At 38.1% G+C, this 12,995-nt stretch overlaps 1 protein-coding gene across 2 annotated transcripts; it reads left to right on the top strand.

The window, feature by feature from the left end:
* The first annotated feature begins 239 nt into the window (after positions 1 to 239).
* Positions 240 to 12,446, top strand: TRIM42 (tripartite motif containing 42). 2 transcript variants are annotated; one of them, XM_075033264.1, is made up of 5 exons: positions 240 to 595; positions 2,627 to 3,330; positions 4,645 to 5,459; positions 6,162 to 6,389; positions 9,891 to 12,446. In XM_075033264.1, the coding sequence occupies exons 1-5, from the start codon at positions 240 to 242 to the stop codon at positions 9,978 to 9,980; spliced, it is 2,193 nt and encodes a 730-aa protein (XP_074889365.1). In that variant the 3' UTR covers positions 9,981 to 12,446. The 2 variants fall into 2 exon arrangements, with proteins under 2 accessions (XP_074889365.1, XP_074889366.1); XM_075033265.1 differs by having other exon boundaries at positions 485 to 595; positions 2,686 to 3,330.
* The last annotated feature ends 549 nt before the right edge of the window (positions 12,447 to 12,995 follow it).

Genomic DNA, 12,995 nt, shown 5'->3' with positions numbered 1-12,995 from the left:
TCAGGAAGAACAATTATAGTTATCATGATGTATAGATGATGTAATCACTATATCAGGTTCGTGTGCACAAAATTCTGCCTGTGTCCTTATTTGAATATCTCACTGTGACATCACTTTCCGATTAGAATGAAGAGTTCGACCCAACAGTAAGAGCTTGTGCCTTTTTGGAGCTCCGTTGATGTAGTGTGCAGAGAAGCTGAAAGGATCAATGAACTTTCTTCCAAGTATCTGACAGAGGGATGGATGAAAATGAGCATCCCTGTTCGATCTGGCCATGCTGCTCAAACTGCTGTTACCCGACTTGCCACAGCAGAAAGGAAGAATGCTGCTCGTGTTGGCTCTTCTTGTTTACCAGTGAGCAGAACTGCAGCTGTTTCCCATGTCCATATGAAGCTGACAAACCTTGCCAGTGCTGCCACTGCTCATGTGCAGAGCATGCAAATTGCTGGTGGTGCTGCTGCTCTTGTTCAAACAACCCAGACTGCAAATGCTGCTGCTGCGGTGGAGAGAATTCAGCTTGTCAGTATTACGAAAGCAAGTGCTGCAGAAGCTCTGTCGATGAACCATGTCAGTCAAGAACTCCAGGAATGGTTCAGTAAGTGGATTTAAGGGCTCTTAATTTCTTGGGGCTTTGTTTTTCTAATGGACATTATGTCTTAATGGATGTGTTCCATTTAGGAACATACAATCTGTTGGCTTGTTGGAGCTATTTCAAATAACCACAGGATATCATTCTTCTGAGAAACAAAAAAAGTAGTTTAATTTTGATACTAGTGAAATCTTATGCTCGCTACTCTGACTGGGGCAAAGACTACTCCAGAACACCACTGCACTTGTAATTAGGACCACCTGATTTCCAGACAAAATCCACAAATGGCTAATATATGCTTATGCATTCTCACATTGTAAAATTTATGTATCAACAAGAAGGAAGACATACAGAGAACCTTAAAACAAGGAGGAAAATAGGAATGTGTTTGTAGCAAGGGGGCTGCAGGCACGGACACAAGGAAAATTGGAGTAAAACAAAGAACAGTAAAACTGCTGTTAACTGGAAGGAAGCAGTTATATTCAGAATAAGACAAAAAGGAGACAAATAATTATAAAAACTCAAGAAATGCCGCACAGAGAAAGGAAAGAAGGCATAGTAACAGCCTTAGAAGATAAAACTGGAACCAGAAGGGAAGGGGCTGACTATTAACTATAGAAATGCTACACTAAAGACCATGCACAAAAAGGAAGGGGGGGGGGGGGGGGGATGGATGTTGAGGGTCACAAAGGAGAGGTCAGAAATGAAGTTATCAGAGCTCCAAACTAGAATAGTACCAAACCAAGAGGAGCTGACAGGACCTCTGGAAATGCATGGTTAATTCCTACCTAGGTAAATTTTGAAGACTGGAAGGAATCAGAGCAACAGAAGATTCTATTCTCTTTAGTTTCTGAGGGTTTTTACTGTTGTTTAGAGTGACAGAAAAAGCAGATAGCATGGTTGAACATCTGGGGAGAGAAGGTAGGAAGGAAAGCAGTAACAACATGGATCCTAAAGAGAAGCATAGCAGAGGTCAGACCATAGAGACCTAGAACCAGGTGTCCATCTTGAATAATGATGCTCATGTCAAGGCTACGGAAAATATTCAAGGAGGCATTATAAAATTAATATTGTATTTTTAAAAGGACAATGTCCACAGGCTAAGTGGCAGATTAGGACTATCAAGATTTGAAGAGAACAGGGATTAGCACATCCTGAAAATCAGTCCTCTTCTAAAATAAAATAATAGTAATTAAAAAAAAAAAAATCCCCATTTGAAAGTCTTTGCAATTAATATAAAGAATCAGTGATAAGGCAGGCGGATGCTACTAACACTAAGAATAAACTTAATTCATTCTAGAAATCAGAAATAATTCAGACGTGAATGATTTCTTAAATGACTAAAAATTAGAAGGATCACATGTAAATGTGTGTTACTATGTTAAGCAGAAATGCCTTCAATACTTTTTTGGAAATGGTGAAACACTTAGTTGTGCTACTTTCTTGAGGAATTTTCCATCTTGAAAATGCAAAAAGAAAACATTTTAACATTTATTGTCTTAAGTTTTCATTAAAAAGAAAATATTCTAAAAATATTACCAAAGTTGTTGTAGAAGAAAGCATTTAATACCCTCTGAAACAAAATAAAGAGTTTCATTTGAATTGCACAAAATGCTTTTCTTCACTCTAGTTATTTGTTGTTTCCATTTTGAAAAATAATCAAACAAGAAAAGGAGACAAAGTACATTTCACTTTGTACTAAACCAAACTCTGTTCTTCTTTTCGTGTGGCCACCAGCAATAACTCAACAAATTGATACAGGCCTACAATGACTGAGATGTCTGTTTATTGTTATTGCTGGCAACGGTATTCATCATATAGTGAAATAATTATGAAAAGGAAAAGAAAAAATGGATTCTTCATAGTGATGACCCAATTGTTTAAAAAAATAACTAGTCAGAATAAAAGGATGGTTGGTATGCAAAGCAGAACTGCTTATAATTTTGTTTCTTAGATGGTACCCTAATATTAAGATATTTTTGTTTGAGTTCTTGGGGTTGTTTGTTGTTTGGGTTTTTTTTCCCCGATTTTATTTAGGTCAAAAGATGTCATGTCAAGATTTAGAACTAGGAATAATGCATCTGTCATTACACCAGAAAGGAATGTCTCCAGCCACGCCTTCCGTGACCAGCTTGCCTGTCCACTGTGTAAGCAATTGTTTCTCCAACCATTTATGCTGCCATGCAATCACTGCATTTGTGAGAAGTGTATAACTAAAAGCAAGACCAATGCTGAAGTAACTGAAAACTTTTATATCATCATATGCCCAGTTTGTAGCAAAGCACATTGCCTCCTGTACGCAAATAAAATTCAGCTGAGGAAGAATTATCTCAGAGCAAAACTAGCCAAGAAATACATGCGCAGACATGGCCTTCTGAGGTGGAGATTTGACCATAGTGAAAGACCAGTCTACTGTGAAACTTGCAGGGAGAGAAGAGTGGCAACCAAAAGATGTAGAACATGTGGAATTAATTATTGTAATGAATGTCTGCATTTAAATCATAGCAAGAATGGTGCTCAAGACCACATTTTCACCAAAGCACATCAGGAAGATCATGAACAGTGGCTCTGCTTACTGCACAGTAACTCAAAGCTCTCTGAATACTGTCTGGATGACCACGAACTGATCTGTGGGTTCTGCAAGAACTCACTCCACAATGATCACGAGACTGTTCCCTTGTCAGTCGCATGTTCAAGAGAGGCTGCTTCCCTCTTTGATACAATCGCAAAATTTAGAAAAGGTTTGTATTTCTGCTGCTTCTCACACTTCCCCATGCCTCCTCAGGAAAGAAACTTGAACATATGGTTGACAAGCTATATTAATGGTCTGCACAGCACAAGAGTAAGAAAGGTAGTGTGTTCCCACTGTAGAAGCACAAAAACAAAAGGAACAAGCCCATAATTTTGGCATCATAAGCCAGACTCAACTATTAGAGAATGAAGGATCTGTATGTGGGATAGGAACAGAAATGTGCATCTAGGGAGGGGAACTTTCATTTCATGCTGTAGGACCCAGTATGGAAAAAACACCAATTACAACTGCAGAATAAAATGGTGAATAGCTTCTAATCAGAAATATATGCTTGAGGAGGAGCTGGTTCTTCCTTTGCAGGCAAGGTATGAGTTGTTCCTCTTCAGTCAGTTTTATGCTTATGCCCATGCTGACTAAGAGGCAAAGCAGCCATGTTTTTCTGAGGTAACACAGCATTGTCATTCCTTTGAACTAAGATTTGATCCATAGCAACTAAGGGGCTGAACACAGACTAGGATTTTGTGAAATTCTTTTAATTTTGATCTTTGCATATAACTTCAGAAACGTTGGGGACATAATGAAGTTGCATGGAAAATAACATTCAGAAAAGTAAAAGTGAACCATTCACAATGAGAAACAGCTGGAAGCACTGAATTCTGTATTTTGAAACAGTCTTAAGTTTGAGAAAAGTGATGTAGAATATTTGTGCAGGATTTTGTAATGTGACATTGTTTCTTGATGTTAGTTGAATGCCACTGAAATTTACTATCAGTCTTTGGTATTTTTGATTGTGTTCCTTCACAGTTCACAATTTTTAGTGTCAGAAGAGTTAATCATGCCTTCACACAACAGCCATCAGAAGGCACTGTCAGCCACAGACATAATGCGAGCTATGCAGGCGCATTTGCTGCCATTACTTTAACTTCATACTGGCATAGTGAATTTTCAAAGATAATATAGAGCTACAATAAATTAAGCTTCAAGATTTCCCATGTAATGAAGTAAAAACTATCAAAGCCCATTTTGGGAGAGATAAATTTGAGGAAATAACAGTAATGTAGCAATTAACTGCCAAATTTTATACACCCAAATATGAACATTTTAATCCAAACAACTTCCCTCAGGGCCTACCAGCAGCAGAGATTAGAGGAAAAATACCAGAATCCTTATTTTTGTCCCACGTTCTACCAAACCCGAAATCATTTTAAACTAAAAATCTGTCATTCTGCCTCTTGTAACTACTACATTTTAATATGAATTTGGAACCACCTATCTGATGTATTTATTTTTATTTTTTTTACAGTACGCCAAGGAGCTGATAATGATCTAATGGAAGTTATCCTGTTAAAAAATAATTTCAAGACCTATAAGGACACCAAAAGAAAGGAGATCAGGAATGGATTCTTAAAATTACGTATGGTTCTTCATGAACAAGAAAAGGACATGATCGAGTTGCTTGAAAACATTGAACTTAAAAAACAGAAAGAAATTTCAGAATACATAAACTATACATCCAGTCAGCTATCGTATATGGATGGCCTTATTCAATACTCTAAAGAGGCTCTCAAGGAGGAAAGCCAAGTTATTTTTCTGCAATCTGCACACTGCTTAGTGAAAGAAATAGAAAATGCAGTTCCTTCTGTTTTCCAACCTAGTCCACATCTAAGAGAAGATCCCTTAAAAAAAATTCAACCTAATTTTGATGATCTTTTCTCCATTTTACAGGGACTTGTCCCATCCCTTAGTGGAATAAAGCAGTCAGAAAGTAAAGCAGAAAAATATGCCTATACTTGTAACCCAGAGATAATGGTTCCAAGGCATGTTTCAACAACTCATGAATCCAAGCAAGAAACATTGTTCCGAAGCCCATCTTTAAATTCCTTGTTTGATTTAGGTGTACTGTCTAAAGACACTGTCAGAAGACAAAGCTCTACACCTCCCCATCATTCTACACAGAGTAATGAAGTGTGTGCATACCGGGATACAGCTTGTGAAACTCCAAGAAAAGAAAAAAAATATCAGATTGTTAACTTTTCAAGTCCAGAACCTATAGACAATGAATCAGTCCCAGGACCTGTTGTTATATACCAGACTGTTGTTTACCTGAGGTCTGCCAAAGTAAGACATTAATTCTAAATATATACAAGAGACCATTATACTTTCAGGCTGTTATAGAGCCTGAACCCATATGAGTTTGAGTAAATAAGACTACAATATCTGTTCAAATACTTTATTTGTAGGAGACAATGCATTCCAAACTTGCCTTTTGAGATAAACTGAAGCATAAATCATATCACATTCCTACTGTAGTCAATAGGGTTATTATATTATTAGATATGTGATATAAATATGTTACATGGAAAGGTCCAATGCAGAAAGAAATAGATATACCATGTTTGTATTTAAGTATCTGTATGTCAGATCAAATAATTCAATCCTGGTCTTGGCCTTCAATGTGATGACATCATATCCATGTAATTTTCCTCATTACACATCTCATAGATGCTAACAAGATCAGGATGCCAGCTGCATAAGATCACAAGTGCATGTTGCAAACTGCTGACTGCTGTCAGCCTGCATTACTTTCAGTGTGTTAGGAGACGGTACTATGAAATTACCAGAAGGAAGCTTAGCATTTTCCAAGTAAGACCAGAAACTACATATCTTCCACATATACTCCATGCTATGGTTAGAATTTCAGCTGCATTGGCATTTCAAAATTAAAATCTGCCAAACAGGGGCCTTCCAAAAAAGTAAAAATTAAAATGAGCAAAAATAGAGTAATTAATTACGTACTACAGATTTTTTTTCTCTTCACAGATTTATTGGACTTGTCCCAGAGAAGATGTGGATTTCTTTGAGGTAGAGTTTTATGAAGTTGCTGGTATTGGGCCTGATAACATTGTCCAGACAAAACTAGCTGGCCAGCTAAGCAAAATACAGCAACAGAACCTTGAGATACATAATCTGGATCCAAATACAGAATATCTTTTTAAAGTCCGTGCTGTCAACGCAAGTGGTCAAGGAGAATGGAGTGAGATCTATAAGGTATTGTAGATTCTTCCTATACTTCATAGACTTGCCTTAACTTTCTTGCCTCCACAACTGTTTTTTACCCCATGTATTTATGAGGGAGACTGCTTAAATGGAATATTGCTATTCACTTATCTAGGTAAGTGATGCTAATAGTTACACTGGATTTTTCCATACATTGCTCTTTCTTGCTCAGTTTGCAACTGCTTGACCTACATAGAATGTTTCTCATTTTTTCTAGCAGGGATGCTGTGTCATGACTATGTCAGGCAAATCATTGTAATTCATATTACTTCAGGACTGAGACTGCCTTTGCACTAATCTCTCTGAGCACACAGAGTAAGAGTACGAAGTGTCAGATCCAAAAGTTTTCATGCTAGAACAAGATGGCAATCATTAGAAGAGAGGAAACAAACAGAAGATTAAGAATATTCTTTGACACCTTTGGACATGAGTCTCCTTTACTGTGGTTTTAGAAGAGGAGGAAAAGTGTTGCAAAGATAAAGTTAAAAGGAGTAGAAAGGTATTCAGAAAGGTGTCAAAAGTTAAGACATTTACTGAATTCACTTTAACACCCTTTAGGCATCCCAAATCTCTTGCTGAAGTCACCTTCAGTTTTTCATGCCTTGCTGAAAATATACATACTTAATTCATGCTTTCTCCTTGATAAATTTTCACTAAAGGTTGTATTGAGGAGCTTCAATGCATAAAATGCAGATGGCTTCCACTAAGCTGGTAGGTGCTATTCTTTGGTTCCAACTGCATTTCACAGTTTGTTGTGCTTAACCCCAACCAGCAACTAAGCACCACGCAGCCGCTCGCTCACTCCTCCCTACTGCCAGTGGGATGGGGAGGAGAATTGTGGGGAAAAAAAAAAGTAAAACTCATGGGTTGAGATAAGAAAAGTTCAATAATTGAAATAAAATATAATAAAAATAATTGTAATGAAAAGTAAGATAACAGAGAGAGAGAGAAAACCCAAGACGGACAAGTGATGCACAAGGCAATTGCTCACCACCTACTGACCGATGCTTAGCCAGACCCCGAGCAGCGATCTGCCCCTCCCAGCCAACTTCCCCCAGTTATATACTGAGCATGACATCCTATGGTATGGAATATCCCTTTGGCTAGTCCAGGTCAGCTGTCCTGGCTATGCTCTATCCTAGTTTCTTGTGCACCTGCTCGCTTGCAGAGTATGGAAAACTGAAAAATCCCTGACTTAGGATAAGCACTACTTGGCAATAACTGAAAACATCAGTGTGTTATCAACATTATTTTCCTACTAAATCCAAAACACAGCACTGTACCAGCTACTAGGAAGAAAATTGACTCTACCCCAGCAAAAAACCAGCACACAGCCTTTTCCTATATCAATTGCACCAAGTGCTGTCCCTTTCCAGGCCTTTTGTGCCTTGTCATATTTAGAGAGTAAGTCTCAACTTTGAACAAGCATTCAGACATCCCACTCACTCCATGAGTTTTAATTACAAACAATACCTTCCTGGACTGCTCCACTTCCTATACTTAAAACACCAAGCACAGTAGTTTCTTTTTTAATCTAACACATTGGAATGCTATATTGATTTTTCTTCTGAAAATTCATCTTTCTTCATGCAGCACAGTCATATTAATATTCCAGAGAAACACAAACTCACTTAACATCTGCTGTAATTTACAGAAGAGCTTCGTAGCAAATGAAAATAAGACAACATATATGACAGATTTTTATAAATCTTCTTTTTAAAAATAACTACCTCTGTTCCTTTTGCATAATGTCAGACTATTTTACTTTACCAGTTACACTACACAGAAGCTTGGAAGAACTTTCTTAATAAGAAAATACGGCACTGGATTTTAAGTAGGGGATTTAGTCAGAGCAATGTCATTCTTCATGTGTAACAGTTACTAAGGCTGTGAGAGAATGTGACTGTGATGACTGTGACAGGTCACAGGAGGAGGAAAGTGACAGAAAGTTTTGTTATGCAGCAGCTACTATTTCATTATTTGAACTAAATCTGATGCCGTGCCACTGATACCCTGAAATATCAACTCCCACAAAAGAGGTTATACAACCATAGGGTGTTTTTTAACATTACAAGCAGATTTCCCAAGTCTGTATGCAACCCTCATAAGCAAAAAAACCTGTAGTCTCTGTGCTTTTAGGAGTGAGGGAACTTCTCTCTTCTTAGCCCAGTAGTGTGATTGCTTACAGCTGAATCACAGCTTCCTCAATTTCAGCCATTTGTTGTTGTGTGAAACACCATAGACGTACCACTATATCCTTGTTACATGATCACAGAACCTGCTACAGCTGGCATGATCTCCTTGCCCAAGAAGAGTTCAAGACAACTGACTCAATATAGGCTCTTAATGCCTCAGGAAGTGCCCAAAGATATCTAACATATCTGCACAGGGCTGACAGATGACACCAGACTTGGAAGATGCACTTCAAGAGCAGCAACTAAGAAGGCGGCAGGTTACCCTCGAACATCCAAACTGGCAAAAGATGTTAATGATTTTGGCAACTGGATTCTAATTTAAAAGTCAATTGGAAGAATTACACTGTACTGCACTGCCCTGGATAAGTATGTGTTGAGGTTGTGGAAGATCCTGGATGAATGACAGAAACTGAAGGCTGCCTTGTCAACCACACTGCTGTATTAAACAGTCCTGGTGAACCATGCAAAACTGTGCCACAAGGCAAGTGACAAGGAATACTTTAAGGATGAAATTCAGTGCTCCCTGGAGACTTTCAACAGAGTAGGCAAAAATCTGTTGCCCCAGAGATAAAGGATTTGGCTGCATCTGCCATGGGAGGAGGAATGAGAAGCACTAAGGATGCAGTTAGAAAACCAGGAGGGGAAAATGTTGGAATTCTGCAATCCTTGCTCTAGTTGCTGCCAGTACTAGCAATCTTGAAAAGGTGCTGCCCCACCCCTTCTTCTCAATGACAGCAGCAGCCTGCTACTGTTCACAGTGGCCTGCCACACATGCCAATAGACTTTGTGTTCCTTAACATGTCTCTTGAGGCTGTCAGCCACAGAAACAGTGATAATTTTAGTGATGGTTTTGTTGCTTTTTAACTTTTCATCATACTCTTGTCAATTAAGCCTTTAAAAGGAGATTTTTCAAAGTTAACTTGGAAGGCAATGCAAAATGACTTTTAATAGGATGTGGGCTTCTAAATCCTGTGGTCATATCTGAAACTCTTTACCTAAATGACCAGCTTCCAGAACCTAATGGCTACATATTGTATTAATCACTTTAATATTTGCCACCTAACAGTTGCTTGCCTTCAGTGTAAATTTTTTTAAAAGAGCTCAATTTCCATTTTGCCTCCAAAATAAGTACTTAGACTTTCCAAAGTTTAACATAGATAGACAGTTTGACTGCTTTGAAAATACATCTGTAAGTGGTAAGTTCTTTTGAAAACAGACACTAATTAAATCATATGCCCAAATAGTAAATACAGGTACCTCTTCTCTACTTTAATATATTCCTGTTTTCTACTTGCAGATAATCACTTCAGATGATTATGGGAAAATTGAAGACAAGTGGGAGAAGCAGAAGAGTATTCAGGGTGCTCAGCATACACCAAATATATAGACAAAGAATGAAACCTGGGATTCTTTTTTTTTTCTTGCTGAACTGGAAAATGTGTATTTTCTTACGCAATATTCCATTTTCTACTGAAGTCAGCAGCCAGAGATGTAACAGTGAGCTCTTCAGACTATTATTGCTTTCTGGCAAATAATAATAATAACCACACACACCCCCGCCGCCTTTTCATTAGCTTTTCTTTTTCCAGATGTAGCACCAAGACCTAAGGAAAATGTTAGGCCATGCATAAAAATATAGTATAAAATCCATTATACTTGAGGGACCTTTGCAGCTTCAAAGGAAATAAATGACATATTTGCATTGTAAGTTAACATTGTGATTATTATTCCCTATGAGACCATTCAATACCAGTTCATAAAGCACTGCAAGAGCCTATATCATGCTTTGCGTATTTTTAAAGTGCAGAATAAGCTACTCTGTACATATACACTTTTGGTCTCAGCCTCATTCAGCTTAAGTACAATGTGCATATACACACAGAAGGACACTGGCAACAGGCAGGACAAGAAGCACAAGAATGAGGGCAGACAAAGTTTTATCTCCTTATGCACTTACTTAGTAATCATTAGGTTTACTTGACTGTTGCGAAGGTCACCTATATGATGCAGAGTATCAATTTGTTAAAAAGTACCTGCAAGTAAAATCAGAAGTCACAGCAGCTCTGATCACTGAACAGGAGTTACTAGATCCACAGCAAGTTACCGTGTCGAAATAATCAAGGGTAATAGCTAATGTTCTTCTCTGTGCAGGGAAGATCTTGCACAGTTCCTTTCTTTCACTTCAGCCATACCAACCGGGTATGCATATCTAGCTAGCTATCTATACTTTTACACAGACACACACATACGTGTATGCATACACGTCTCTCTATATCTATGTTTGCACGTATACACACACACATATATGTATTTAAATGCATTTACAACTCCCTTTGCCTCAGTCCTATTAAGTAGGGCCTTTACATGGGAATGCAAGTAGGGTCAGGGCCACTACTAGCTCTTTTAAACCCCTTCTGTGCATTTGTATGTTTGTGTCTTACGTTCAGCACAGAACAAATCCATTTATGGAAAATCATGTGTTATGAATACCACCCATGAAATCTTGGACCTCCTGCTACCTTCCTTAAGGCAAACAATAAAACTTAGGCATATTTATTATTAATATATAATTTTTCCATTGAACCTTTAATTTCTGAAGCTGTGGTTTAGCTTCGCATAGTCACTGCAAGGTAGTAATATTCTACCCACTTTATGGATGGCTAATGTGATAAAAGAAGAGTCCAAACAAAAAGGCAACAAAGCCAAAATCTGAACTCTGAGAGCACCTAGTTCTCTATCTTGTGCTAGCCGGTGAGCTACTAGTGATGTGTCAGTTTAATATCTATGTTCTTGCCAGGATCTCTGTGCAGTCTTTCCTTGATAGCATACCTTCTTTTGACAAAGCCTCTAGATAAGAGTAAAAGCTATTAAAAGAGGTTTGCATTTTCAAGCCTATTGAACAATTATAGCAGCGTCTGATTTTGAGCTTATTTTGAAACATTTAAAAGGGGCCTGATCATTACACATGAAAAGCACCGGCAATCTAAAACTTCTGCTAGATTTTTGCAGAAATCTAAATGTCTGAGCTCTCCAGATAGTAAAGCCCAATTATTCCTTCAATAATCATGGCTTTTTAAACCCCTTCCCCAGACAGCAATATTTTACACCTATTTCAAGGACATGTGAGTTTTTCCTGATGGTCTACAGTTCCCCAGAAGCTCACCCATCTGGTGTTCCTTTTAGTATATTTCTCTGTAGATGGATAACACTGCAATTTGGATGAACTGTGTAAAATCCCTTTGCACTCCCTGGCTATCCATTGATAATAGCAGCCTTCTGTACCAAGCAGTTCTTAAGAGATGCAATTTGCAGTAGACGCCTCTGTGCAACAGCCGAGCAAAGCTCCAATTCCCATTTTATGTGAACAGTGACTCACATCACTGGAACAGGGCAACATTTTATCAATATCACTAAGAGATCAGAATCAGTTCAACCTTGCAAGCTTTAAGATTTTTATTAATTATTGTGGGGCTGCTTGAAGCCTATGTTTCTTTTCAAACAAATTACCTTTCAAACATCTCTATCTCAGCTTGCTTTGCTTTTTTCTCCAGGGTTGCCTCTTTATTTTCATGGGAGAACAAAAATGTGTTAAGTTCTTTACATACAGTTCAATGCCTGCCTATTGTGAGCACAGCCAAATCCCATGGTGACTGGATGTCTACAGCCCAATTTACTGTACTCCTCCTTTCAATAAGCAGGCAAGGCAAAGAATGGAACAATTTTGCTTATGTACTTCTTGTTGCTCAGTTACAGCAATGGGTGGGGAGGCAGCACCATCTCTCACCCTGTGCAGACATATTTCAGCTGCATGCCCTGAAATTGAAATTTTGAGATGTTTATAAATAAATAAAAACCTGCCTGTATTTAATGCAGTGTGATATTTGCATAATTACTTTTCAAGGTAATGAGTGTAACAGAAGCCAAAACACAGAAGGTTGAATATCTTTAGAGCAGCCTGTGCCAGCAAATAAACACAGAACTCTTGTAAGTATCAAATTGCAGAGCAGCTTAGAACCAGCATAATTTATTTAGGGAACAATAAACATTTATTTGTGCTGGGCAGGTGGCCAAGGTGAACAAATGAAAGACGTATATGTAATTGAATATTAGATGAGTCATCAATTCATTTCACCACCATTTGTCTCTTGGAATATCTGTAACCAACCCTGCTGAAAAAACATTACAAAATAAAGGTGGTTGTCGACCTACCTCCTCCAAAGCCAAGCAAACAGCTGGGCTGAATCAAATAATGCCAATTTGAAAGAAAATATTCTGAGATGGTGACTACCCATTTTGTTAAGTGATGAAATCAAGACCAACATCAGTCTAACATATAGAGTTGAAGTCAGTGGCATCTCTGCCTTCCTGGATGGATCATAAATTAGCTGGCAGGTAGGAGATA

Source organism: Buteo buteo, chromosome 7, assembly GCF_964188355.1.
Source record: "Buteo buteo chromosome 7, bButBut1.hap1.1, whole genome shotgun sequence".
NCBI classification, from domain to species: Eukaryota; Metazoa; Chordata; class Aves; order Accipitriformes; family Accipitridae; genus Buteo; species Buteo buteo.
Note: the sequence above shows the minus strand (reverse complement) of the source record. Positions and strands in the feature narration are given on the sequence as shown.